General features: G+C 39.7%; 1 protein-coding gene across 13 annotated transcripts in view; it reads left to right on the plus strand.

Annotated features, from left to right (window-relative positions):
* Positions 1-25,622, plus strand: part of NFIA (nuclear factor I A) — a 558,292-nt gene that overhangs the window by 489,709 nt on the left and 42,961 nt on the right. For 8 of the 13 annotated variants that reach the window (XM_020789879.3, XM_020789883.3, XM_020789882.3 and 5 more), the window contains 3 exons: positions 5,337-5,515; positions 9,779-9,944; positions 21,672-21,763. In XM_020789879.3, the coding sequence (XP_020645538.1) occupies positions 5,337-5,515; positions 9,779-9,944; positions 21,672-21,763 (437 nt within the window). The remainder of the gene's footprint in view (positions 1-5,336; positions 5,516-9,778; positions 9,945-21,671; positions 21,764-25,622) is intronic. The other 5 variants (XM_020789880.3, XM_078392930.1, XM_072997715.2 and 2 more) reach the window with 2 other exon arrangements.

Raw genomic sequence — 25,622 nt, forward strand, 5'->3', positions numbered from 1 at the left:
GTGTCCTTAAGCAAAGCCACAAACTCTAAGTTTTAGCCTTCATTTTCAAGATGAGCCATATAAACATCAAAGCTGACTTTACACGGTTGTGATTTTTCCTTACGGGACCGATGGACACAAAACATCTTAGGGTTTCTAAAGTTTACTGTTAGCAATAAGACCACTGAAAAGAGATCTTCTTGAACCTGTGAGCGTAATGTTCCCAGAACCATCATATTCCACACTAATTACTGAACAATCCGAGGAGTGAAAGTTATAAACTTAGTGAAGGAAAGAGGCGGATCTACTAATAGCTCCTATAGCTTCCTTCCTAATCCACTTAATTAACTTGTGCAGTTGTCAGAAGCTGTAACAGTTGTGAAGTCTGCATTTTACCAGATTTTGAAACCAGTTACATGTTTGGACAACAGATAAGGAGACTTTGAATAGCAAGAAACAATGAAGAGAGAGGCTGAGAGCTTGGAGAAGCAGTTTTGGTATGCAGTAAGGTTTTGGAGAGCAAGCAGTGGCAGCTGAAAAGGGGGATTCAGTGGTAAGGAGTGGGAAACATGGGGTGGTATTCAGATCTGGAAGACAGAGGTTAGGGTTAGGGTTAGCACAGAGAGTGTTCCGGTGAGGGGAAGAGCAAGAGCCATCAGACAAGAGCTAGAAATGTGGTGCATTCGAGCCTGGATAGTGCAACCATAATTTCTGTTCATAGTCTCTGTGACTCACATGTAAGCATCTACTGGATGGGGTGTTTGGACATCTGATGAGCTAAACATAAAAACTTTGTTTTATAAGATGTAGTACTTTTGTTGCAGAGCAGGTCTGTACTTTGACCCTACTGTTTACCAGAACAGAACAATAATCAAATGAATTTGTCATTGATTTGTTTTATTAAAAGCCTAGTGTATAGTACTGTTCATAAACAGATTTAAAACCATCCTGAATGGCAGAGTGGATCAATGCTCCAGGTAAGCAGTGGAGCTATGATTCCTTCAATGCTGTAATGTGCATCAGTGTATGTCATTAGTAATGACACTGAAAGTAGATGGTTAGTTTTTAAACAAGTTTGAACTGCCAATCACCTCCCTCATAAATGTCACATTGTGAAAGTTCCTGTTTTTCTGTTCCTTTCACATGCCCTTTAACAGGCTGATATGGACAACCAGTTGTCATGTTTGGCTAGTAGTACAGATGGTTGCTGCTGTCTCATTTCTGGCTTTATCTAGGTATTTTTTTCAAAATAGGGGCTAAGTTGAGGAAGATAAAATGTAATGGCAGTGGTGATGGCCAGCCAAAAGAAAGGCAGATCTGGAAAGAGAGAAACAGAGAATTAAAAAGTGATTGCCAGTAAGGAACCAGGAGACCGGGTTGAAACATGATAGAAGTACTTTTTACATGATTGCACAAATACTTTATTATATTATTTTCCCCCATGTGTGTTTGTGTGTTACCCTTTAAGCACTTCATTTCATGTGTGTCATTTTCATCCTTCAGCAGATGCTTCAGCAATGGTGGGCCAATGTCTTGTGTAGTGAACTACAGAGGATTGTTGCAACTAGGAATACATCAGTGAATTCTGCAGAAAGCATTTGACAACACATTCTATCTAATTTCATTTATAGTAGGCATGGAGAAAATATAATTTTAACTGGTGAATAAAATGGATATGCCACACATAGGACAAGAGTTCTTGTTAATCAAGTCTCAATATTTGAAGTTACAAAAGTATGCACCAACTATGCTAAGCGTGTCCTTTGGGTGTGATGCACTGAGATCTAAAATCTGTGGCCAAGACTCCGAGCTCTGTCAGAATTAGCATATCATACAAGGTAAGTTAAAAGCTGGCCCCAATCTGTTTGCAACTCTGCAGCCTGTTGAACAGATCCCATTTCAAGCTACAGTAGAGTAAAGCTGGAATTAGATACAAAAGAGAATAAAGAAACTGTATTTGATTGAGTGGGCTTACTGTAGAGCAACCTTTCCCTGCTGACTGGGATGATAGAAATTGTAGTGTAGCACCTGTGGTAGGCAGCTGGTTATAAAAAGCTGCTGTAGAGCAGTTGTCACCAACCTTGGGCCTCCAGATGTTCTTGGACTACCACTCCCAGAAGCCTTCACCACCACCTCTGCTGGCCAGGATTTCTGGGAGTTGAAGTCCAAGAACATCTAGAGGCCCAAGGTTGGGGACCACAGCTGTAGAGGATGCATCAGAAGAAGATTAGACTGGGTGGGTAGTTAAATAAAAGCAAGAGTGTAGTTCAGCAGACCTACAGCTAACGAAAAAGTTGATCCCTGGAAGGGACGGGAAAGTAACACACAATATATAAAAGCTTAAGCAAAAACCAAGGGGGGAGTAAGATACTGCAAAAAGAATTGTGCAGAGTTTGGAACCGACCCTCCTGGACAGTCCAGAATATGACTATGACAAAATATCCATTCTTTATGTTTCGGCAGTCAAATGTTGCTCTTTTTGGTAGATAAGCAGATCAAATCATTAAGTAATGGATTAGGGTGATAAGGAAGCACGTGTGAATAACGTGGCTAACATGGCTGACTTTACAAGACTCAAATATTTTGGAATGGCATCACAGTGAGCACTTGCCTGGTTCTGTATTAGAGGAAGTACAGTATAGTTGTGCATCCTCTGGTCTACCTGCAGGTGTCCTTGTATGGTAATCTGGGTTTTCAGTACCATTGAATTTGTGTTGGTGCTTGCTGTATTGTAGGCATCCCTTACACTATGCTATTTATTGATGAAGAAATTGTCATAGACCATGAACTGTGTAGAATGAAGGGCAAAAAAACAACATTTGCATTTGCTTTATTAAATTTCCCCTATAATACCAGTAAGACACAAATGCATATTTTTAGCTCTATATTTGATTTTGATTCAATCTTCATTCAGCTTTGCTGCATGCTGCCAAGTTGTGTACTGCCAAGTTGTCTATACATTCTGTTTCTCCGGTATATTAAGCATACTTCAAGATTAATGCAATATATTCTCCTGTACGCATAGTGACTTTCATAACTTTTATCGAAGCAGTTCTTTGTGGTTTACAAGTGCACTGTATGGGCGTAGATAGCCATAAAAGTTTAATAGAGCTAGCTGGGAGAAGATGACTATATACTTTGGTCAGAAATAAATCCTAATATCGGACAAGCTGTTTCGTATAGATCCAATACATTTCTTTGATGCAGTGAATTGAGGTGAAGGAAAACCAGCAAACATTCAGAGACTTTGTAGGTGCCACCAACTTAAAGGTCAACAGAAGAGAATAATTTGTTCTATACAATACTCAGACACCTTGACAAGGCATCTTTTCATTTCGGATCTAATACATTTACCCAGAATTCCAACAAAAATAACTATGCTGCTGGTTAATATAGCCACAGTGTAAAGGAGGTACATGCCTTAAGTTTATGCGCTTTCCCCTGCCTGTATCTAGACAGAAACAACTATTTCCAACAGGAAATAACTACAGTATAGGGTAGTTGTTGTTATATTGTAATTATCTTCCCAACTAATAGGGATGATGAAATCGAAGTGCTATCTTAAATATAGTTGTGTGAGTGGAGGGGAGAGGGAGGGTTTTTGCATAATGCTGAAGAAAAAAAAGGATTGAAAGAGAGTACTTGTAAAAACTAACAAAGTCAAATTAGAGCTTTTATCTAGACCTCAGCGCTACTTATGGTTCTGAGGAGGGGACTGAGTTTTTGGCACATTTTCTTCTGTTGTTTAGAAATGACAAGTGTTATCCTATGTCCCTTTAATTTTTAACTGCCACTTTCATAACAGAAAAGGGAGTTAGAAAACTTATTTTTGTTTACCTTGGTTTGGTCGAAGAGGCATACAGTGGCATTATTTTGCTTATTGAATGATCTTAGGCAGATCACATTCTCTTAGACTTAACCCATGTTTGTCCCAAACATGGAAATAATAATTCCTTTGAAGCATTGGTTGCCACATGATGACTCCCAGTACATTGTTCTTCCATATCTTGTGGTAATTTTCTATCCCCAGCACCAGGTATCACCAAGAATTGGTGTCTCCTGTATGGAATTTCTCCATGGCAGGTGGAAAAACACTATGATACATCATCCTGCAATATATGATTGCAGGACAGTGATGTTTTCATGAAGGGGGCATTTCTGCTTTGTTCACATGAGGAAGATTGCATTTAAACTTAGGGTAAAGGGTTGGGGTTAGTCAAATAACATATATCAATTGATTTATCATTCTTGAAAACTACAATGACTGTTGGTTTCTTTTAAAAATTATTATCCTATCATACCAAAGATGGCTGGATAGCTCAGTGGTTTAGGTATTCGGCTGTGGAGCCAGAGGTTGGGAATTTGAATCCCCACTTATGCCTCCTGTGAGTCAAACCAGCTTCTGTGGCCTTGGGGAAGCTGCACAGTCCCAGGGCACCCTCAGAAGAAGGGAATGTGAAACCACTTCTGAGTATTCTCTATCTGGAAAACCCTGAAAAAAGTCAGAATTGACTTGATGGTACATGGTTATTATTCTCATAGCATACCATTATGGCTTTAAAAGATAACTCACATTCCAGATAAATAGATGGCACCACTGATACACATTAAAACACACTGCTGTTTCATTCATTATCATGGAATGTCAGAAAAGATGTTGTTTTTCCTGTTGTGGTCTTGACTTGTGACTTGTTGACCTATGAATTCACTATCATACACTCCTTGGATCAATATTTCTAAAACTTTGCTAGAGGGTATTTTTGAAGTTTAATTTCTTACGTATAAAAGAGAAAATGTGGAAGTTGTTTTTTTGATTAAAGCAAATTGTTTAAAAATTAATACTCTTCCATTGAACCGAAAAAGTGACATAAACAAAGACTGCGAAAGCACTATCATTATGTTATTGCCCATTTATAGCTTAAAATAAAATGGGTCCCCATGTGCAAACCAGAATTATGCAGAATGTCAATTAAATCAACCATAATCTCCCAAATACATTTTTTATTGCTGGATTCATTAGGAAGGCTCTTAAGGTAATGAATAGTTGTCACTTTTACCAAGGACTGCTGGCTCCTTTATAAATGATGACCACTAAAAATGCAGAAAAGATATTTTAAAATCTGGCTGTATTTAAGCTCAGCCTTTATATTTTGAGTGCTATAGAATTCCGTGCGACCCGATGTACTATGATGATCAGTACATAGTAATCACTTTTGTTCTTCAAGATATATACATTTGGGGAGGGCATTTTTTAAAGGGGATATGTTAAAATAATTAGTGGTGCAATACATTTGAAATGTGTTTATCCAAGTCCAGTAAGCTATTCCTGATAACTTCTTTTGTTTTCTTTCCTATAGCAAGTCCACATGCAACACCATCGACTCTTCATTTTCCAACATCACCCATTATTCAACAGCCTGGGCCATACTTCTCACACCCAGCAATCCGCTATCATCCTCAGGAGACTCTGAAAGAGTTTGTCCAACTTGTCTGCCCCGACGCTGGTCAGCAGGCTGGACAGGTGGGGTTCTTAAATGTAAGGAAGCTATTTCTATTTTTTTTTGTTTCAGATGTCTGTGTTTTTTTGTGTGAAATAACCATAGAATTATATGAACAGGTATTTTTAACATGTATGAAGAGTCTCTTAATTATTCACAGCTATAGAAAGCAAACAAGCTGATTGGAAAACTTGGACCGGTCAGAGTTACACCAGGGATTTTGAAAGGTGTCATGTCAGAGAGCCTGTTATTCTATTATAATCCTTCTGGCTCAGTATTTACTACTAGCATTGTATAACGAAATTGCAGGCAATAGACAAAGTAGTCTGATCAGATGCAGAATTCCACCCAGGCTTCGTAAAACCATTTTATGCAAGTCTACTTTGTACACTGTCAAATGCAGGATCATGGTGTCTAGCTGTCGTAAGCTAATACACAGCCACAATGTGAAGGATATACATGCCTCAAGTTATGCGTTCTCCCCAACCTGTATCTTAAAAGAATCTCTCGTGCGATATTTTACTTATATGCATATGCATATACAGATCAACCTCTCTCCCTGTGCAAATCAATCTCTCTCAACAAAGGGTGGGTGTATCACATGAGTGGTTCCTACTTGTAAGATTGTTCAGGTTCAGCCAAGAGATTGTGTTGGAGCAATCAGTGTATGAACTAGAGGCTTGCTGCTAGGTCTCGCCTTCTGTACATCTTACAAGAGTTTCGCATACTGTGAAGCAGGATATCGGTGAAATGAAACTGTGTCAACTGACCAGTCAAAGAATTGTTAAATAATGGTAATAGTTTATTAAGTAGTGGTCAGGTGAATAAGCACTTTTTACTAGTAAGTTAACTACAGACATAATTAGTCTATTTATAGAAGAAAATACTGCTTTCAGTCTAGAATAGTGGTTCCTAATCTTGGTGTTCTTAGACTGCAATACCCAGAAACTCCAGCCAGCACAGTCTGAGAACATCTGATTTCAAGATTTGGAACCAGAGGTCTAGAAGACCCCAAAGAGATTTATAGAACATTCTGCCTTTGTCAGCATTATGTGAATGAGTCTTAGGTTTGGTCACATTATGTCTTTGTCCAGCATGGCTACAAATAGGAGATAAGGAGTGTTTGCTCCCATTGTTCAGCATCACTGTCAAACCCTGACACATTGCAGTTACTTGATTATATTTTACTCAAGTATAGTTTACCAAAACCAATAATTTCAAACTGTAGTCTGTGAAACAGGCTCGTTTCCCTAACCATAGTTAAGATAAACCCTTGTTTAAGGTTTCAAATAAGTCTAACTGATTAATTGAAAATGGGGTGGGATGCTGCCAGTCTCCTTCCTGTGCTAAAGGAGGAGAAAGAAGGAGGCGCAAAGAGGCCCAAATAATGCTAAAACATAATGTAGCTTTTAATCCAAATGAGCCCTGCATGTCACATGGAAGCATTATCTGGCAGCACAGTGATTTATGGGTCTGTAATGAATGTTTGTGTACTGTCTTCAGATTTCCTTCTGAAAACCAACATGCATATCTTCCCATGTGTACTGTATTCTCATGTCTATACAGACAAACCAGCAGTTTGATAGTACATGTCCAGGAAAGGCAAGTTAAATATGTAGACTAATTGAGCAAGGCTGAAAGAAGAGTCCAGAACTGATCAAGATGAGATGAGGGTCTCCAGATTACAGTGTAGTGGGCACCTGCCTCAATTTAAGATGAGTGTGTATGTATGTGCCTAGTATGTACAAGGATAGAGTTCAATGGAGTCTCACTCTTACCGTTACCAGCAGATTCAGTAACTGTTACTTACCTTTGGTCATTCTTGACTTCAAAGAATATTTTCTTTGGTAAAATCATAGGCTGTCATTTGGTAATAATTTGACTGGTCAATTCTGGTTTCTTAGCCTTACATCCATGGTGCTACATGCAATCTGAGGTTCTAATTCATTCTTAGGAAGACTGTCACCTTCCATGATTGTAAAGATGAATGATCTAGCTTCATGTTTCTGACATCCTGTGTTAAAAAAAGTCCATTAACCTTATAATTTTTATTAATTATTTCTGTATTGTTAGACACAGCTGTTTTAGATCAGTTACATTTGCTTTATTTTTAAAGAAATAACTTTCTTATAGCACTTTAGACTAAGCTGACCAGTATTTGAACTCAAGAAGATAAAAAGTACAGCTTTTTTATGGTTTGTTATTCCTAAAAACTGATATCTTTCTTCCTTATCTCTCTGAAAAATTAAAGAACATTCCAACATTCTGGTTGAGCAGTCTCAGGTTGTTGTTTTTCTCAAACGAATTTCATAATTATCTTCAGATTATTGGAATAACATTCCATTTGTATGCAGAAATGATTAACTGTGTGTATAATCTTATCTTGAATAATGTTTGGGTGCCTTTAAAATAGTAAGGCACGTAACTGAAGAATCATGTTAGCTGATTTTACTCTTTAGTCTTCTGATATACATTAATTCTGGCAGTATATTGTATGGCTTTTAGCACCCAATTTGTTACCTGTGTCTCATAAAACTATGTCTGACATGGTTGCCACTGCATCAGAGCTATACCTTACTGCTGTATCCAAAGAACTATAAGCAGAAGGAAAATAGCCACGAGCACTCTTCTGCAAATGTGGAATGTGTGTAGCTGCCAGTGGCCAGGCTAGCTGGGAGATACCTGGGAGCTACCATCCAGATACTAACTTTTTCAAGCTCTGTCCAAAGATAGTTGCTGTAGCAGTTCTCATGTTTCTGTTTATGCAAAAGAAGAAGCATAAACTCAATATTTTTTAAGGTTTAGGCTGCATATTTGTAACAGAATGGACTTAGTGGAACTTTACATCAGAGTAGGCAGGCATGCTTCAGATTACATGTTTACTTTCTCTGTTCCTTCTCAAAAATCTGGGGCAAGGTGTAAAAACAGTCTTTGTTTCTTTGAATGTAATCAAAGATGAACCTATATTTTCCAGCCTTTACATATTTTAAAAAGTACCCACACTATACTAAGAAGTATATTGACTAGATGTTGATCGAAGTTTTTCTTAGATGTTGCTTTGCTTAGCGTATCTCACAAGATGATAAACATGCATATAGCAAGGCTGAAACAAAAGTTGCTCAAAGTGACCCCATTTTTGTAGCAGATCTGTTAGAAGAAATAAATGGGGAGAGCTATAAAAAACACACATGAATGGTGAGAGAACCTACTCACAGACCGTTTATTCCAAATTCCAAGTTACGTTTTCATATTTGTTTGTTTGTTTGTTTGATACTGTTCAGTGTTGGGTGTGATGTCCCTACAGACTGCTGCTAATTAAAGACTTCTTCAGTTCCAGGGTGCACATAGTTTCATAGCATTGTCTACAAGTTGTACATACCCTAAAACTGAAAAAAGGTGCTTGCTGGCAATCTGAAGTTGCAGTTGACTTTGCTCTGGTTATGCAGGAAACATACTGCCCACTCCATTTGAGCTAAAGTAGGCACAAGGGCTCGCAACTATCATAAAGTGTAATGGATCCATTAATGACATATTTTAAATAAATGAGTGTACCCAGTGTAGTTGAATTAGGAGCCGACATCTCAGTCTCTCCCACCTTTTTGTGTATAAAATAAATGAAGCTCATAAGCAGGAATAGTGCTCACTTCCTCAAGTTGCTCTCATGCTAAGCAATTGTTTCCAGCATAGCCAGTGGTTAATTTTATTTTTTTTCATTCAGTGGATTCAGATAGTCTGTTGTGATCTTGTGTGATGCTGGGTTCATCACTTCTTTAAACATTCAACATAATAGAAGTGAATTGGATTTCTACCTTATGAGTTACTTCTAAACAGTACCATAGTCTTGCAAACTCATTAGCAGCTGCACCACTTTATAGTTCTATACAGTATATAGAAGTATAGTTGTCTTAAAGTATATATATATGCCTTCCATTTTCTTATAAGAAAAAGAATATGGCTTATATCTCAAGTTGTTCTTTATGCAGGGGAAGTGATTTGCACCAAATTTTCCCCTTCATCTGCGGCTACCACTGCACCTTCCACACTATATTCTACACCATTTTTCATGGGTTTTCAACCTCAAGATTTGATTTCAGGGAGCTGCAGCAGAAAAGGGAAAGCATCAAGACCCAGTTCCATAAGCACCATGTCATACACAAAAGGAAAGTTAGAATCTCACAGATTTGCTTGAATTCCAACTATGGGTTTGTTTGTGTATTTCTTTAGTGGGGAGCATTCTGTTTATAGCATAAGTGTTGAAGCCAGAAGCAGCTAATCATCTGTTTTTCTTGTGTCTTTGGCAGCCCAATGGTAGCAGTCAAGGCAAGGTGCACAATCCATTCCTTCCTGCCCCAATGTTGCCGCCGCCACCTCCACCACCAATGGCCCGGCCTGTGCCTCTGCCAGTGCCAGACACAAAGCCTCCAACCACGTCAACAGAAGGAGGTGCCGCATCTCCCACTTCACCAAGTAAGTACAGCTCCAGTGAAGAAACAAAGGGCTGAGGTGTATTTGCAACTCAATCAATCGTTTCTTCATCATTCTGGAAAATGAAAGTAGAAAAGTCATGGACACATTTTTCTGCCTTCCTGTTTAGAAATCTGCAAAGCATGCTAAGTGTTTTATCTTATCTAGGACTCACTCCTTGTAGGTGGGATGAAGATAGATTCAAAAAACTGCTTCCCAACTGAGGTGTTGCAGTCGTTTATTTAATATTGACCTAGAAGTGGTCATCCGAGCATGTAAATCATCCAGTAGAGTTCACACCATAGCAAATCCATCAACCTTTCTTTTTCAGTAAATCAGGCCTGAGCAACTCAAGTTGATCCCATTGTTTCAAAAGGTTCTTGACCTCTTCACAGCCCATAAACAGCAACCTAATAGTGTTCTCCCTTAAAACACCTCAGTGGCCAGCTTTCTCTTTCCATGTGCTACTGGCAAGATAACTCTCATTCTTTCTCTGAAGTGGGAGAGGCTGCCCATGCAGCAACTGCAGCTCCAAATCAGCATCCTATAGTAGATCACTAAAGCTGCTCCCATTAAAAAGAGCCTGTATAGTGTTGGGGTTGAGAGTCCTGGGGTTAAGAAGACCTGGATTCAGATTCTCACTTGACTATAAAACTCATTTGGGTCAGTTTGTACTTGTCACACCCTGTTAGTCTAACCTACCACACAGGTAGGTTGTTGTGGGGAGGAGGGAAGTCAGGTGTGCCACCTTGAACTAATTGATGAAAAGGTAGAATATAAATGTAGTAAAGAAATGAAACAGAAGGTATCCAAGCTGCAGGTATATCCTAATTATGTTATTCATACAGGAAGCAGCCATGGGGTGCTAGTGGCTTTCTCCTGGAAAGGCAATGTTGTGAAATGCTATAGCAGCCCACAATCTCAGTAGGTTCTTTATCACTACTGTCTTCCTCTGAGAAAAAAAGTAGCAGTGTTACAGTTTTTCCTTTAGGAAGATATAATGTTAAAGCAGTAACCCTGAATCGCCAGCGGATTCGGATTCATTCTGTGCAGGCAATGTTTAATTGCAAGGATGTCATAATAGAAAACCTCTTTTTTCATTTAAGACTGGCAGTAGGAAATAAGGTTGGCATCAGCAGGCAGAAGTCCTGGTGAATTCAGGCAATGATTTATAATGATTGCTTTCTCCCAGCTTTCTCTTTTCCTGCTTGTGGGAAGATGAATGATGAGCCATTTGTGGAGTATCTAGTAGCTAGATGATCTGGGAGGCTGAGCAAATCCACTGTGTTTTAAAATTTGGCACTGGGTATATCCATCTGTCTCTTTTCTAACTAATGTTGGTTTTTTTCTCCTATAGATAATGTATCTGGATATACAGATATCTTTGCACTTTTTTTTTACCATAGATAATTATCATTCCCATTTTACAGAATGTAACAGAGGCCAAGGATGCTTCCAAAATAGGTATTTTCTCTGGAATTCACTCATCTTTTCTGGGGCATGGTAAAAACCCAGTCCTTCTGTAGCTGTTTTCACCATAACTCTTCTGCCTTTTCTCAGACCACCAAATAAATAAACACTCAAGCTTGTTCTTCAAAAGAGCCAAACACTAAAGCAGCCTTTGGAGTTGCAGGCATTGTAACAGAAGCATTGTCATCTTTTTGCAGAAGTGGTTTCTTTAACTTGTGATAATATGCCCATATTTCATTACTTACTTTCATTAATCAAAGTCAACTCTCTGGTGAAGTTAGTGATGGGACTGAGGTTGCTTCAGTGTCTCCTTCAGTGATTAAAACCATCTTCACCAGTGCTTTTCCCCTTTCTTTTTTAATGGAAATAACTATATTGCAAAAAGCAGAAGATTTCTATAACAAAGGGGGGCTGCCGCCACCCAATCTTTACATCTCATCCCACCCACATGCCTACCAGCTGGGCTTGCCTTTTTCTGTGTTGTTCTTAGTATTTGCTTCCTGTCTGTTTGCCTTCCATCCTCCCCTCCATGGCTGGCCTACTGTTTGCCTTTAGTTAAACAGCCAGCACACCTTGAATCAACTCAAGGGAGGGAAAAGGAAGGGTAGAGGTGCTCAGGATAGAGATGTGGAAAAGCATTCCAGGCATGGAGACAGCAAGGAGGTTGGATGGTTGCCAGGCTGAGAGATATGTTAGAAGGATAGGGTCAACTGGGGTAGCCAGTTTACCGCAATTAACCCTGGTTCAACTCTCATTTTCACTTGACAAAGTGAGCCTTCGTTGTCACCACAAATGGATGAAAACTACAGAGATAAGGGGTGTAAATCCTCAGTAGTTGCATCCTGATACATATGGACAATGAACTGCAGCAATCTCTTCCTCACTAGCCCATCTGGCAAGGAATTTTATAGCGCTCTTGACTTAGTTCTTGCATTTTGCTTTTAAAAAATGCCGATTTTTGAACAAAGGCGCCTGCAGTTGGTACAATTGCATAAAATGGCCCAACACTAAATAGATTGCTGGTTTATTTAAGAATTTGAAGCACTTGATGGATTGTTTGAATCTTTCTTTGCAATCTGCTAGTCCTTCTGTGCTTGCTGTTCTTCGCTTCGTAAAAAGAAAGGACACTAAAGACATTGCTTACAGAGACCTTGAGGCCAAACAACAAGAAGAAAGACCTTGTTTTCTTGCACTCAGTTGGATATGAGGAATCTTGTGGAGCTTTAGAATTCCCACTAAGAATGTTTCACTATGTAGGGACAGCTTTAATCAATGAGGATAAGGAATTTATCACATATTTTTCCCAAAGGTGATGGAGATGTGTGCTGATGTGGAACAGAAAGGACTCTCATGCCAAAGAACACACACTGTTTCTCACCTCTCTCCTATCCTATGGGAAAGAGTGGATGCAATACAGTGTCTAGAGACTGTATTGCTCTTTAAAAAAACCTTCTGCTCATCTTCTGTTGGTAACTATCACAGCCTCATCCACACATCCAATAGACCCTTTCTCAGCCTTTAGAGTAGGTGCAGGCTCTTGGTATCACCACTAATCTTCTAGACCTTTAATTGTGGTTGCTGAATAGTTATCAAAAGCCTCTGCTGAATTCACAGCAGAGCTTGTAAAAGTCCCTTTCTCAGACTACAACTCCCCAACGTCCCAGCCACCATGGCCAAAAAAGTGTCACGTTCTGGTTCATAGCATTGGAAAGAGTTAAACTACAGTTTTGCCATTTGGAGCCTGGTGGTCTACACTCTCTACCTACGCTGGCTTTAAAGTGTGTCCAGAGCCAAATGTGTAAATAAAGTTAATTCATATTTGGCCTTTATTTTTATCTCCTCCCTGGGTGGATATAAGGCATCTAATAATGAGAGGAGGATGTAAAGAGTACTGTTTAAATTAAGATAAGCATCTCTAGCCAAGAAGATGAGATACACACAATTGTTGGGTTGTTACAGAGAGCATATCTAGCCATAAGATCATGTCATACTGGGCCTCTCAGGGTGAATTCTCTGTACATGCTGTCTGCTTTATGATTACACCTCCCCATGATGAACCCTTTGTATAGAGCAATCACCTACAAAACCAACAGAACTATGTGACATGATTTGTGAATTGCGTGTTTTGTGCCAAAAAGGCATGGTAACATCTATCCACATGTGTATTCTAACAGAATTTTTTTTAAAAAACTGCATCCAAAAAGCCTAAAATATGCCTGAAGAAAAATTATGTTCCATGACCTGCATAAATTAGCTACATTTTCAAAATGCTTATCCTTCATTTCTGTTCCTCCTGTCTGTTCTGTTCCTCCTGTCCTTTCTGTCAGGCAAGAATCTCTCCAGGGCCCTGAAATTTCACTGCTTCTAGTCCTCATTAGCTTGCCTTCTTGCTTCCGACATTTCATCGAGCCAGTTTCCAAATCCAGCTTCACATCTGTCATAGACTATAAACTTGCATTTAAAATAAGTAATTAAACCTATGATTCTTGGGGTGCTGAGTTCTGTCGTCCATACCGTACTTATGAAAGCTGTGAAATCAAGAACATAAGCAGCTCCACAGAAGCAGCCTTCTATACCCACAAACCATCCGCATGTTGCTGTTTGACAAAGTTTATTGTTTGCCCTAGTAGAAGTATCATGTAGAAGAGGAAAATTAAAATCAGGTGAACAGATAAATCTGCTGGCTTTTGCTGGCTAGTTCTGCTATCACAGTTTCTTTCACAGACAGGTTTGCATCCACATCTGGAAAAAACTGCTGATCTTTCATTTCCTTTGCAAAGGCTTTGGTTCTGAAAGCACTTTGCTGGCACCAGCCCATTTCCTAATGTCTGTAGCATGCTTTATGGTAGAAGGTGTTGCTCCCGTGCAAAATTATTGTCTTTCTAAAGTGTTCTGTCAAGTTCTCTGTTTGCATCGTAGTAAAAGCGTTTCCGGGGTTTAACATTAGCTCAAGCCATATCAGAATACTGTAGCTATTCATGCTATGCCTCTGTACATATCTTCATTCTTGCAAAGAAGAAAGTGTGCTGCTTTAGATGACTGCTGCCCAGAATTCTGCCTTACAAGCAGTTATCCTTGCTCAGCCCATGTGTCTTTGAAAGTAGTCACATTTTCAAGGAATTTTAAATATGTATCTTCCATATGAAAGACAATTTCAAACATTCATATGAATGAATTTGCTTTTGGCTTGCACCACTTTGTGTACTGACTTGTACTTTGTAGCTCAAGACTGTCAGCTCTGAAAGACAACAACCCCGCAGCCTGGGATTGTTTTTAACTAAGAAAGCCATGAACTGCACTTCAGATGCTGTATATATAAAACAGATGCTCTTCCACTGGCTTCTGCATAGTAGAAGAATATTCAGAACTCAGTTCTTACATAAATAGAGAATTGATGCTTTCCTTTTGCATCACACTGGTACTAGGTATATGTTGCCTGAACATTTCAACCAATTTAGAAGGGAAAATATATGTGGTTTCTGCACATGGGCCTAAATCCAACTGGTAATCCCAGCTATACTGAAACCACCAGATCAATTCCTGAATGATGCATCGGCATGCTTATAAATCTCATTGATTCCATGGGTCTCCCTTAGCTTGAACAAAGCCACAAACGCCTAGAATTTTATGTTTGCATTATCTGTTTTATTGGGACTACTCCTAAATAAATTATTTTCATGCATACATGCACAGTTTATATATTATGTGGGTGGTGTAGGAACCACTGTGGCAAAAGGAACTTGCCATGGAGTTTCTATATAGTAGATAGCTGCAGAATGCCAAAGTATTTTGCTTTTCTTTCTGTCTGCTTTTTTCTTTCTCTGGCTCCAAACAGCTTAAGCAATTTGCTTTTTCTATCATGACCTTGTGGATGGAAAAAGTTTATGAGTTGCTGTCTAAGTGCAGGTTTAAATGTACATGTAGTTCAGAAAGATTTTTTTCAGAGCAGAGAACTTCTAACAAAGCATTAGGAATAAATGATGTGAAACAGCACAGCAGATAAGGAGCCAGAGATTCCTGTCCCACCTCTGCTATAATACCAGCTGTTGCATGCCTATACAAGAGAGGACCTTGCAGTTGGTAGAGACAGGGCAGTTAGCCTAAGGAGACATACATAGGGGATGATGTGTTGTTTCTGCTAAGACACAACTTTGTATTTAGGTTTGTCTCTCCTACTAAAATAACGGTGGCAAGGAGTATTACTTTTCAAATGCTAGTCACATTGAGTCTGCCTCATCTCTACTTAAGGACTCCTAGGAAGCTGCCTTCCTTTCACGGATTGCTGCCTTGTTATGGCAAAGAGGCTTGAGTAATTCAGAGAAGCTATGGGCTATGCCGTGCTGGGACACCCAAGACGGACAGGTTATACTGGGAAGTTTTGACTAAATGCGATCCGCCTGGAGCAGGAACTGGCAAGCCACTTCAGTATCTTTGCCAAGAAAACTCCATGGACAGAAACAAAAGGCTAAAAGATATGATGCTGGAAGATGAGTCCCTCAGGTTGGAAGGCGTCCAACATGCTACTGAGGAAGAGCAGAGGACAAATACAAGTAGCTCCAGAGCTAATGAAGTGGTTGGGCCAAAGCCGAAAGGATGCTGAGCTGCGGACGTGCATGGAAGTGAGAGGAAAGTCTGATGCTGAAAAGAAAAATACTGCATAGGAGCCTGGAATGTAAGATCTATGAACCTTGGTAAGCTGGAAGTGGTCAAACGGGAGATGGCAAGAATCAACATTGACATCCTGGGCTAAAATGGACTGGAATGGGCAAATTAAAATTCAGACAATTATCATGTCTGCTACTTTGGGAAAGAATCCCATAGAAGAAATGGAGTGGCCCTCATAGTCAACAAAGGGTGGGAAAGGTTTGCTGGGATACAATCTCAAAAATGATAGAATGATTTGCGTATGAATCCAAGGCAAAACTTTCAACATCACAGTAATCCAAGTTTATGCACCAACCACCGATGCTGAAGAGGCTGAAATTGACCAATTCTATGAAGACTTACAACATCTTCTAGAAGTGACACCAAAGAAATATGTGCTTCTCATTATAGGGGATTGGAATGCTAAAGTAGGGAGTCAAGAGATAAAAGGAACAACAGGTATGTTTGGCCTTCAAGCTTAAACTGAAGAAAGTAGGAAAAGCCACTGGGCTAGGCAGGTATAATCTAAACCAAGTCCCTCATGAATACAGTAGACTGATCTTTTCCAATCCTCTGGCCACTGCTGAGTTTTCCAAACTCGCTGGCATATTGAGTGTAGCACCTTAACATCATCATCTTTTAAGTTTTTAAATAGTTTGACTGGAATGCCATCACCTCCACTGGCCTTGTTGTTAGCCAAGCTTTCTAAGGCCCACTTGACTTCAATCTCCAGGATATCTGACTCAAGGTCAGCAACCACACTATCTGGGTTGTCCGGGACATCCAGATCTTTCTGATATAATTCCTCTGTGTATTCTTGGCACCGCTTCTTGATGTCTTCTGTTAGGTCCCTCCCATTTTTGTCCTTTATCATGTCCATCTTTGCACAAAATGTTCCTTTAATATCTCCAATTTTCTTGAACAGATCTATGGTTTTTCCCTTTCTATTATATCTTTGCACTGTTCATTTAAGAAGGCCCTCTTGTCTCTCCTTGCTATTATTTGGAAGTCAGCATTCAATTTTCTGTATATTTCCCTGTCTCTCTTGCATTTTGTCTCCCTTCTCTTCTCTATTTATAAGGCCTCATTGGACAGCCACTTTGCTTTCTTGCATTTCCTTTTCTTTGAGATGGTTTTTGTTGCTGCCTCCTGTACAATGTTATGAGCCTTCATCCATAGTTCTTCAGGCACTCTGTCCTCCAAATCTATTCCTTAAATCTGTTCTTCACTTCCACTGTGTACAGTACATCCCAATCCCAAAGAAGGGCAGTGCCAAAGAATGCTCCAGCTACCGTACAATTGCACTCATTTCACACACTAGCAAGGTTATGCTCAAAATCCTCCAAGGTAGACTTCATCGGTATGTGGACCGAGAACTCCCAGAAGAACAAGCTGGAGTTTGAAGGGGCAGGGGAACTAGAGACCAAATTGCTAAGAAAGATTATGGAGAAAGCCAGAGAGTTCCAGAAAAACACCTATTCCTGTTTCATTGACTATGCAAAACCCTTTTGACTGTGCTGACCACAGCAAACTATGGCAAGTTCTTAAAGAAATGGGAGTGCCTGACCATCTTATCTACCTCCTGAGAAATCTATATGTGGGACAGGAAGCAACAGTTAGAACTGGATATGGAACAACTGATTAGTTAAAAATTGGGAAAAGAGTACGACAAAGCTGTATATTGTGTCTCAGCTTATTTAACTTATATGCAGAATACATCATGTGAAAGGCAGGACTGGATGAATCCCAAACCGGAATTAAGATTGCCGGAAGAAATATCAACAACCTCAGATATGCAGATGATACCACTCTGATGGCAGAAAGTGAGGAGGAATTAAAGAACCTCATAATGAGGGTGAAAGAGGAGAGTGCTAAAATGGTCTGAAGCTAAACATAAAAAAAGTAAGATCATGGCCACTGGCCCCATCACCTCCTGGCAAATAGAAAGGGAAGATATGGAGGCAGTGACAGATTTTACCTTCTTGTGCTCCATGATCACTGCAGATGGTGACAGCACCCATGAAATTAAAAGACGCCTGCTTCTTGGGAGGAACACGATGACAAACCTAGACAGCATCGTAAAAAGCAGAGACGTCACCTTGCTGACAAAGGTCCCCATAGTCAAAGCTATGGTTTTTCCAGTAGCGATGTATGGAAGTGAGAGCTGGACCATAGTGAAGGCTGACCACCGAAGAATTGATGCTTTTTAATTGTGGTGCTGGAGAAGACTCTTGAGAGTCCCCTGGACTTCAAGGAGAACAAACCAATGCATTTTGAAGGAAATCAACCCTGAGTGCTCACTGGAAGGACAGATCCTGAAGCTGAGGCTCCAATACCTTGGCCATCTCATGAGAAGCGAAGACTCCCTGGAAAAGATCCTGATGTTGGGAAAGTGTGAAGGCCAGAGGAGAAGGCGACGACAGAGAACGAGGTGGTCGGGCAGTGTCATCGAAGCTACCAACATGAATTTGACCAAACTCTGGGAGGCAGTGGAAGACGGGAGGGCCTGGCGTGCTCTGGTCCATGGGGTCACGAAGAGTCGCACATGACTTAACAACAACAACAACAGGAAGCTGCCTTGTATAACCTATTTCCTCTCATCAGCAGTGAGAGCCTACTAGTAAAAAACAAACACCACACACACCCTATTTAAATCGAGTTCAGCATTTTTTTACATCTATTTAAAATTGGGTATTTACACGGGGTACACGCACATGCAGAGTAATGTGACAGGGGAGCATATTTTTTCTACTCCGCCAGAGGCCTGTTTATTTTACGGCAGATGTGGAATTGATTCACTGCAATCAGTTCCACATGTGTGAATGCCCCATCCATGTTTCTTTTTTTTAATTCCTGCTATCGGATACTGTGCTATACTAAATAATAAGATTTTAAAAAGTAGAAGCATTGTCATCATTTGCCAAAAAAGTCAGCACCACACCAAAGAGCTGATTCTCAGCCACCAGCCAGCCATGCCCAGCCTTCCCCCCCTCTTTTCATCCCCCACCACCTTTCTGCCCCACCCCTCAACCAATCTCTTCTCCTTGCCTCCAAATCTTTCCCACCCTCTGTTCCCCTCAATCACCTGCTTCTGCGCCATCCCCTCCTCAGCCCTCGCTTGCCTTTTCTTTCCATCCCTTGTTGCCTCTTGCCCTCGCCTCCTCCTCCCCCTTTCCCTCTTTTCTTTTCCACCCCTTTCCGTCTCATCCTCCTCCCCCTCCTACGTAGATAATCTATTTCCTGCATCTCCAGCTGAGCTGAGCTACCTGCTCAGAGATGGGAAGTGGCAATGGCAGCAGAGGTGGCAGTGGTGAGGACACACACACACTGGCCCCCAAGTCATGCAACCTTATACTGAACTGGGGGGAAAATCCCTCTTCCATTCATTAGTGGGATCAGGCTCTGATTTGCCAAAGATATTGGGAATAAATCTTCAACATCATATGATATAGAATGTTGGGATCATTATGCCACATAGAGTATATCTCATTCTCATGTTCCTGATTTTTTAAAATCATAGTTATTATATGTATTGCCCAGTAACCTGTTGCTTAAACGTGGAATGGAAGGGCAACAGCATAAGCATTCCTTGTGCTCTGGCAAGCTCTCTGGTCCATGCCTTTCCTCACACTGGTTGTGAGTTCACCCATGCAATTGGTTGCACAATAGGAAGGCTGTGTCGTTAAGTTGCTTTCAACTTATGGCAACCCTTGCAGTGTTTTCATACTGACCGTTCTGGAGTAGTGTAGACACTTACCATGTACTGTTCCACCATGTTTAGCCAATAAAATATTGACCATTGTTTATTGGGATATTAAAAGTTGATATTTGTCCAGGAGTAGTTGAATGAAAATCTCATGCAAAATTATGGCACTATATTGTGGCAGATTAATTTAAGTACTTTTTAGAATCACTTGTTTAGCCTTCCATGAGGCTTTGTCCAGTATTCAAAGGGATATGATTTTCACTGATACAAATAATTCTGTCTGTAAAAAAAAAAAAAAAAAAAAAAAAAAAAAAAAGACATAACACCCACTATCCTAATCTGCATTCGGGGTTGTCTTCTTTTAAATTAACACTTTAATTATTACAGGGGGAGTAATGGCTGCTTATTATGTAAGCCATGTTACCAGTTTGTAATTACACAGAGTAGTATCATGCACAGACATGGGGTTCTTGTTAAATGAACTCATGTATGTGGAACATGTTCAGTACACTTTTATTTTTAAATATGTTGAGTATTTCAATTTGAATAGTGTGAAGGCCTAGGGGAAAAAAAGTAGCGAGGAAAGGTTCCTCTTATACTAAAAATGTACAGCGCAATCCTAACTCCCTGAACCATTGACTAACAGGGGTTAGAATGGGGCAGTTCTGTTCTTCCAGCAGGGAGAAGGGTCCTATGCCTATGAAAACACACATTTTTAGTAGTGTTTTAGAAGTAATAGGTCCCCAAAATAGAGTTTTCTAGGAGTAGGTCAGGGACATCATTGGCTCCACAGGATCCCCCAGCCCATTCACTCTACTGAGAAATGCCAGGAGCAGGCAATTAAACCCCTTCCAAACTCATTAGTCACATCAGGCAGAGAAATTCTAAGCTAGGTGGGGAATTATGGCAGCCAGGGCGGGCTGTGAGATAGATAGACATACATACATTTTGTGTGCCTGCCATTCAATTCCCCTATAGTTAATGTCAGCCTATTGCCATTCAATTCCCCTATAGTTAATGTCCCCTATAGTTAATGTCAGCCTTCAGCTAGTATAGGTACTTCCTTTCCCATTGGAAAAAAAATTAAGAGGGGAATTGAATGGCAGGCACACAAAATGTATGTATGTCTATCTATCTCACAGCCCGCCCTGGCTGCCATAATTCCCCACCTCGCTTAGAATTTCTCTGCCTGATGTGACTAATGAGTTTGGAAGGGGTTTAATTCACTTATTCATACAGCATTTAGTGCTGGCACTCCAGATTACTTACCGCAGTACGGGCACTCATGGAACCTGAGGAGAGGGGCCATGAGTCGTTACATCATAGTCAAAAGCTTTATATAAATCTCAGCTTATTTATATACATTTCCACTGACCTAGTGCACCTACATTTCATTGTGTCCTGTTTGTTGATACTTTTGTTATGTTAAGCTTTTGATAAAAATTATTCAGGATTTCTCCCATCCTGAATATGGAGCTTGAATTCTGGACTAAATAGCCAGTTGTTGCAAAATGCATGTGAATTAATGTAAAGCACTAGTAAAGATCATGCCTTTGTCCCTGAGAATGACTGGAGTGGTTGACTACAAGCCCAGTGTTCACTGCACATGGATCCTTGTGTCATGTGTCCTGTCGCAAAAGACAAGACTGGTTGCATTGAATTTGATGTGCCTTCCTCCAGATAGGTGACATCATTTCAGTTTATGCTGAAAAAAGATATTGTTGCCTGATTATGTCCATAACTATTCTCTCCATCATTCAGAATCCAGTCGTCCATAGTCAGATTCCTGCCCTTTAAAACATTACTTCATTTGTATGTTAGCATTTGTTTAGATGGCTTTGTTGTTTCTGGTGTTGTTTGTCTGTGATCTAGTGCTGCTTCCTGAACGCATGTGTCCCTTCCCTTCACAGCCTATTCGACACCCAGCACCTCCCCTGCAAACCGATTCGTCAGTGTTGGACCACGGGATCCAAGCTTTGTAAATATCCCTCAACAGACACAGGTGGGAAGCTTTCAACTACTGCTCTGTTTGCCATGCTGCTTGTTAACTCTCTGGTGTGTACTCTAGCGTTGCTTTGGCAAGTGACTTGCGTCTCTCAACCAGTCAGTTCATTTCCATGGTCTGAGTAACAACAGTGAAATGTCAGTTCCAATATTTGTCTGTTCGTATTTGTTTGGAGAAGAGTCTTGTTGAAACAGAGGAGCCTCTTTCATAACTGGTATATATATATATAAACAGGTTTAATGCTGTGCATCAGACATACACAAATTATTTCCCCACAATCTGGTAACCTCTTTCGCAACTTGAACTTTCACAATCAAAATTCAAAATAAATTTTTAGTCTCCCATTCTATATAATGACTGCACAAGGCAGATTAGACAGTGACTGTAAGAAATATTGAGCCCACTACAGTATGTTAACTGTTTTGTAGAGAAACCGTTCAGCCACCTTCAGGAGAGAAGCTTCAGTTTCATTCCATTGGCTAAACATGGCAGCTGGCAATTGATTTCCATAGGATTACAAATGTACACATTTATCATTTCATTCAAATGTTTTAAGGATATAATTTTAATCTATAGCTGTTTCCTTCATCATTTGCTCAGTTGGGCAAGCTTATATTTTTTTTAAAAAAAAAACCCTCATGGCTGCAGTTTTTTAAAGCAGACACAGCAACATTTGTGAATAAAAAGATACAAGGCTTCAACTTAAAAATAAACCCAAATTAAAAGAAATTCTGTTAAAGTTACAATGGAAGTTAGTTCTAGTACTTGACATCAATTAGTATAGGACAGATGGTATCACACAGAGCAGTTACTAAAACCTCTGCTACATAAGGGATCAAAGTTGTCTTTTAAGGTCCTAACTGCAAAGATCACAAATTTGTTAGAGAAAACAACAAAAGTCTATTGCGAAAAGGAAGTTCACATCACAGTGCTTGCTCTAAAATTCATGATTTCAGTAATGCAGAGAAAAATAATAAATTATCAGACCAAGCTTCTTTATGTTCTTTGTGAACACAAATAGAAGTATAACAGACCACATCTTACATACACATCCCTCTTGCTGTTTTCTAATCTTGCCTTATACAAGAGTAATATTTAGCCGTTGTACCAAATCAGGCAAATCTTATTCTAAAGCATTTGGCCCACTGTCTTATGGACTGGATCTGAAGTTCCCTTTGGTCTGAGGCTTTTCATTCAGAATACTGCTAACCGTATGGATCTCTTTATATTACTAAACAGTTTGACCTTATATCTGTTCAGAGACACTAACATGGAGAACCTGACATTTCACAGAAGGCTAAAGTTTTTGAACCTTGTGAGCCACACAGTTCATGATCTATTTCTATAGTGTTTCGTATTAAAGTTTATTTAAATATACCAAGGAAGTACATCCCAAAGAACTCATTCAGTCTGAATAGACATGCTTATGACCAAACTTTTTAAAGAAAACAATATAGGCTCCGTGATGCCTCAGTGTCCCACAAAAACATTCAGTGTGAGGCATGAGTGGCTTCCATTCCAGTTCCCATCTAGGCATTCCTGAGGGATTTGCTTAGTATCAGTAGTACAGTTGTGCTTGTAACTGTCATATTTTTGTATTTGCGAAGGCTTGTTGAGCCTTCAGAGCACAGAGCGCTGTCCTCTGAAGATGCTGGCCACAGAGACTGGCGAAACGTTAGGAAGAACAACCTTCAGAACACGGCCAAAGAGCCCGAAAAACCCACAACAATCATGTCATATTTTTCTCTGGACCAGTTGAAGCATTTTTAAAACTCATGTTGTCCTTTTTTTCGTTTTGGAAGTAGCACAATCAGAACCTTGCAATAAAATTCAAGGAATGGAGACACCATTGATCTATATGAACCTGTTTTCTGTATTTTCTCTTCATGTGCTAAATGTAAAAATTCTTTCCTGTCTTGCTTTGGGGTGGAGACCAGAGCTAAAATATTTTCACAGCATTCTCTACAGCTGTTCCTCAACTCTCTTCTTGACTGATGGAACTGAAGCCCAAACTGAATGTGATGCTTAGTCCCTAAAATTACTTCGAATTCAGCACTATCTGAATTTCCATTTCTTGTTCATGAGCTTCCTTGATGTAATGCATTAATATATGTAGAAAACCCAGTGATCCAGAAACAGTGAAGAAAACCTTGATAGGAATCTGAAGGGATAAATTTGAGATGTATCATTTCCATGGGTGGGAGAAAAGAAATTTATGGGATAGGGGTAATGTCTCTGTTTGGTTAATCTACTGAGAAGATTAAGGAAACGCCTTTAAAGATTTGCTTTCTAGTCTCCGATGGAAGATAGAATTGAAAAACCACCAAGAATTGAAAAACCTCTTGTCCTCAGCCAACACTAATTTGACCTTGATGTTAGGATAACCCTCCCCTGCTCAGACATTTTTTATAGTTGAATCAGAAGCTTGACCAAAATACTTCTTATTCCTCTTAGACAAGGACACTTTTTGAATGTGCTTTTTCTGGTCCATTTCAAATTTCCAAATGTCAATTAAGAAAATAGCTGTTGGCAGTTTTGTTAGCAGCTAATTTGAGCCAGATGTTGTAAAATATTAAGGCTGTACTTAATTTCCCATAATCATGAGTAAGGGAAGAATTAACAAGAGAAACTTGTGTTTAGGACAACTATAGCTTTTATTTAGAATGTTTTCATGGTCACAGTATAATGTTTTAAAGGTCAGAAACAAGAAGCATCATCATTTGGTTTCATTTGGCAGTTATAATTTCAAAATAATTTAGCATAAAAGCTTAAGACAGGATTTAATTGTGTGCTTCTTTTATAAAATTAGAACAACATGGTGCATGGACGAAACAGGACACATGTGTCACATACTATGAAGAAATTATGCAAAGAGAACAACAACCTTATTGTATTGTCAGTTGCATGCCTCCAGTGTAACAACACTATAATGCTAGTCGGTCATTGGTTTCTCTGTGCTATTGACATTGTGCATGGATGGAGCAGGGCTGCAACGTTAGCCCATCATACTACTCATATCCCTTGCTGCCCCCCCTTCTCCACATGTGTTGGGGGGACATTTGGAAAGTGAAATGGTGTGTATGAGCAGACTGTAGAAGTGACTTGTGACACATAAGGACTTGGTGTAATTCATTCCTTTTCCCAATAACAACGTGCAACTGCATTACTGCTATAATTTGACAAGGGATAACATAACACTTTTCTGGTATACTCGTAATGCTAACAGCACATCCATAAAAGCTTGTGCTAAATAAAACCTGTTAATCATTAAGGGGCCACTAGATTATTTGTTGTTATTTTGCTAACATTTTAGTAAGCTAGATAATTACAGCATGCAGTGTCACTAAACGATGGAGGAAAATATTGCATGACTGAAATGCCAATTCCAGCTGTGCCTAGTGTTCTATGGCAAATTTGGGCAAGAATGAGTTGAAAGCAAAGAATGCATTTTGTACTGTGTGCCAGCATCCTGAAGCAAAAGAAGGGTTTAAAAAAAAGTTAAAAGCTAATTATTTAAGTTCCCTCTGAAAAAACAGGAAGCCAAATTGTTACTTCTAAATCTGCAAGCATAACTTAGTAGTTTTAAAATAGTAAATAAATACCTTTAAAAATAACTCCACCTGTGATCTTGGCTGTTCTGTGGTTGACAAATTGGGTATGTGTGGACGGTTGGGCATGGTCCCCAACCTTGGGCCTCCAGATGTTCTTAGACTTCAACTCCCAGAAATCCTAGCCAGCAGAGGTGGTGGTGAAGGCTTCTGGGAGTTGTATTCTAAGAACATCTGGAGGCCCAAGGTTGGGGACCACTGCTGTAGGAGATCTGGGGGTGGGTCTAGCATGCTTGCTCCATGCAGTA

This window comes from Pogona vitticeps, chromosome 4, assembly GCF_051106095.1.
Source record: "Pogona vitticeps strain Pit_001003342236 chromosome 4, PviZW2.1, whole genome shotgun sequence".
In the NCBI taxonomy this organism is placed as follows: Eukaryota; Metazoa; Chordata; class Lepidosauria; order Squamata; family Agamidae; genus Pogona; species Pogona vitticeps.